The following is a 3,741-nucleotide window of genomic DNA, read 5'->3' on the forward strand; positions in this document are numbered from 1 at the left end:
TGTACACGCATCATGAGGAGCTTAAAGCTGCTCAAGGGATGAAAATTGCAGTACGAGTAAGTTTCATTTTTATTCATATTCTTTCTGTAAAAAGTCCGAATCCAGATTTCAGTGTACTCATTTGCTTATTTTGTCTTTTCAGGGTCTGCAACATGCTATGGCAGGCACTTCTCTCATTGTGGTAAAGCCAGGGGATGATATGGAACGAGCTGAAGCTGCTGCAGTGCAAGAAATCAGCAAGGCCATCAGCCTCATGAACGAGGATGAAAAGGGTGAGAATGAAGGTGGAACAGAACTACAAGAAATTAGTAGGATCAAGCATTGCAGGGATGGTGTATATGTGCAAGCATCTAGTCTTGGATCCTTGGAAGCGATTATTAAACATTTGAAGATGCTTGCTTTGGATGTTCCTGTCAGTGGTTGCAACTTAGGCCCAGTCCACAAGCAGGATGTCATGAAAGCAACTGCCATGCTGAAGAGGAAAGAAGAGTATGCAGCCATCTTGGCCTTTGATGTCAAAGTAATGCCTGAGGCTTTTGAACTTGCAGCTGAATCAGGGGTGAAGATTTTTATGGCTGATACAGTATACAAGCTTGTTGATAGTTTTACTGATCACATGAATAAACTGAAAGAAGAGATGAAGAAGCAATGTGCAGCTGACACAGTGTTCCCATGCACCCTTAAGATTCTTCCAAACCGTGTCTACCATAGCAAGGATCCAATTGTTTGTGATGTTGAAGTTCTGGAAGGCATTGTCAAGGTACTTTGTTAGCCCAGTGCTCTTAAGTGTATTTATTCGTAATTATGATTTTTTATGTTAGGGTATATGAATGGAATGCAAAATCCATTACAACCAGTTACATCTTTGTTCAGCTCTTCTCTTATTTTAAAGATTCAGTCTTTGAATGTTGGTTCATAAGTCTATTGCAAAATTGATTACTAGATAGAGGTGTTAATGAGTGGTTACTTGTGACTTGTTTTAGGTGGGAACCCCAATTTGTGTTTGTGTTCCAAGTAAGCATACAAGTGTTGATGTGATTCATGCCCTTGGGAGGATCTCATCAATGAAAACACCAAATGGCATGCAGATTAATTCTGCCAGTCAAGGAGTTGTGTCGATAAAGGTAAGAGCCTTGAACATAATTTGGTAGTTACGACAGGTGACAACATGAAAGACAACAACACTAATGAATTTTATTGCCACTACCAGATAATTGGAGAGAATCCTCAGGAGAGGTCCTGGTTGTATGGACGCCATTTTAGCTCTGACAATGAGCTGCTCAGCCAAATCTCTAGGAAATCCATTGATGTCCTGAAAGAGTACTATCGGGTAAGTTGCTAGTGCTAGTGATGTTAGTGAGCTTGGGGCAAGCTATGTAGATATTCTTTTTGTTGCCAGAACTCATGTGGATATTCTTTGTTGCAGGATGAGATGAGTGATGAAAACTGGCAACTGATCTGCAGGCTAAAGAAACAATTGGGGATCCCCTGAATCCTTTGAAAGATTTTTATACTATCATTTCTCTTTTGAGTGCCGAGATCTGTAATCAATTTAAATTTTTATGTTTTGATTGTGCATGGAGACAGTTTTTTTTTGTGTGTTTAGAATTGTTCATGGAGACTCACTTTGAGTGGCTACTTACTTGTCTGGTTTGGAGACCTTTTTCTGTTATATGCTGGATATGTTGAAATCAAAAATATATGCTGGACATGTTGAAACTGCTGAAATTTTCTCTAGTTGTGCGTACTGTCTTGATAAACTGAACTTCTGTGCAATCTGGTTACAATGAATTTAGCATTGGTATCGAATCCCTTCCTATGCCCTGCTGAAGCCATGAGAACTGCAACAGCGACGATGAACATCGACAACATGGAAGAGAGTAACAAGTATGTCTTTCTCGATGACTTCCGGTATTCGCTGAAGAGGATAACACCCCAAAATGTGCTTACAAGGGGCAGCGCCTGATCATAGAACACCAGATGACTTCCGGTATTCTCTGGCATATGCTCTGGCAGTCGACGCCGGCACACCCACCATGGGGTGGTACAGAAGCCAGACGTTGAGGCAGGCCCCGAGCACGAAACATGACACCGAGAGGTAGAAGAAGGTGGTGTAGACCATCTGGTGTGGGACACCCTTCTTCAGGGTACGCCACTGGCCATTGGTGGCCAGGTTGATCGCCGGTGAGAAGAGAGAAAAGCAGGACCCGGCAAAGAAAACCAGACCGAGGCCTAGCAACTTGCTGGAGCCAAACACCTGCGTCAGAAAAGAACGACGTGTTAGTGATGCTGCTGCATTTGTTCAAGCTTCATTCAGTTTTATTATTACTATAGAAGAGAGCAACCTTGATTGACCGTCTCTCCTCGACCTGGATGATGAACTCTGCAGTGCCTGGTTTCGCCTCATTGGAAGCGCTGTAATCTCCTTCACCGCCGTTCTTCGATTCTTAAGGAGCAGGCAGCAACTTCGCTGAAAAAACAGAACAAATTTTCTTCTAAGCTCGATGTCTGCACTCCTGCAAATATGTGTTCATCTTCCAGATGTTCAAACACTACCTTTGTCAGAAAATTCACTGCTGAGCTCGATGTCTGCACTCTTCCTGCAAATATTAGAGCTTCTTGACACATGCTTCTCAACAGAAATTCAGATTATTTGTTCAGAAGAAGAAATGGCCTAAAATCTATTTACGGAGGCGGGGCCTCTTAAGAAGTCCGCCTCAAAAAATGGAGGCCATTTTTGGAGGCGAACACCTTATGAGGCCCGCCTGCATTAATATGGTCGAGGCCCAGCAAGACCCGTTAATACGCGTGGCCTATTTCTCTCTATCGGGCCTATATATAGTGCCTTAGGGTTTTAGGCTCACTCCACCTCTCTCTCTCAACCCACACCTAGCCGCCTCCCTCCCTCTCTCTCTCTCTCTCTCTCTCTCTCTCTCTCTCTCTCTCTCTCTCTCTCTCTCTCTCTCGCACAGGCATAGAGAAGCACGCTCCGTCCCTCCGGTACCTCCCTCTCTCTCCCCAGGCGCCTCCCTCCCTCTGGTTCCTCTCTCTATCTCAAGGCGCTCTCACGGCGGCAGCGCCCTCTCCTCTCCCTCTCTCATGGCCGATAGAGGTGGCTGCTTGCCCTCCATCGGCGGCATGCCCTCCAGGAGCGGCCTGCCTATGAGGTGTACCACTGGCGCGCTTCCCTCTCTGGTGTACAGGCGAGGAGGAGGGCTGGCCATGCCCAAATCAGGAGGAGGAGGCCAGCCGCGCCTGGATCCGGCAAGGAGGACCACCGGTATGCCTCCCTCTCTGGCGTGGAGGCAAGGAGGAGGCTGGCCATGCCTAGATCCGGTGAGGAGGAGGCCGGCCACGCCTAGATCCGATGAGGAGCTGAGGAGGAGGTCGTCAGCACCTGAATCCGACGACGACGGCAGCGTCCTACGTCCCTGCTCCTGCGTGTGGCATGGCAGCCGATGGCGGATCCCTTCTTTGAGCGGCACGACGGGCGACAGCGGGGCCAGATCTGGCTAGTGGGCTGGTAATGAGCTCATCGGCCGGCTCGGGAATGGGCTCGGGTTTTTTTTGTTTTTTTACCGATTAATCAAGGTAGGTGTTCTAAGGCGCCTGCTTGAAAGGTCCTTGTTTGGTTTTGGTAATTAAGTGACAACCTTTGGTGGACTAATGTGTTTAAGTGAGATACATAGGTGATTAGTCCACAGGTACATGTGTGTGAGCAGCATATGCCATGACAGTGAT

The 3,741-nt window shown here is 46.7% G+C and overlaps 1 protein-coding gene and 1 pseudogene across 1 annotated transcript; one reads left to right on the plus strand and one right to left on the minus strand.

Annotated features, from left to right (window-relative positions):
- The first annotated feature begins 6 nt into the window (after positions 1-6).
- On the plus strand, positions 7-1,717 carry LOC136504625 (uncharacterized). The gene is made up of 5 exons (XM_066499579.1): positions 7-56; positions 143-760; positions 984-1,124; positions 1,211-1,330; positions 1,427-1,717. The coding sequence occupies exons 1-5, from the start codon at positions 39-41 to the stop codon at positions 1,490-1,492; spliced, it is 963 nt and encodes a 320-aa protein (XP_066355676.1). The 5' UTR covers positions 7-38; the 3' UTR covers positions 1,493-1,717.
- Positions 1,718-1,734: 17 nt separating this feature from the next.
- On the minus strand, positions 1,735-3,325 carry LOC136503471 (ureide permease 2-like; annotated as a pseudogene).
- Between the last annotated feature and the right edge of the window lie 416 nt (positions 3,326-3,741).

Source organism: Miscanthus floridulus, chromosome 14 (genome assembly GCF_019320115.1).
Source record: "Miscanthus floridulus cultivar M001 chromosome 14, ASM1932011v1, whole genome shotgun sequence".
Taxonomy (NCBI): Eukaryota; Viridiplantae; Streptophyta; class Magnoliopsida; order Poales; family Poaceae; genus Miscanthus; species Miscanthus floridulus.

Coding starts and splice junctions, on each gene's coding strand:
- LOC136504625 (XM_066499579.1), top strand. Junction 1,125..1,210: donor AAGGAGTTGTGTCGATAAAG/GTAAGAGCCTTG, acceptor TGCCACTACCAG/ATAATTGGAGAGAATCCTCA. Junction 1,331..1,426: donor TCCTGAAAGAGTACTATCGG/GTAAGTTGCTAG, acceptor TCTTTGTTGCAG/GATGAGATGAGTGATGAAAA.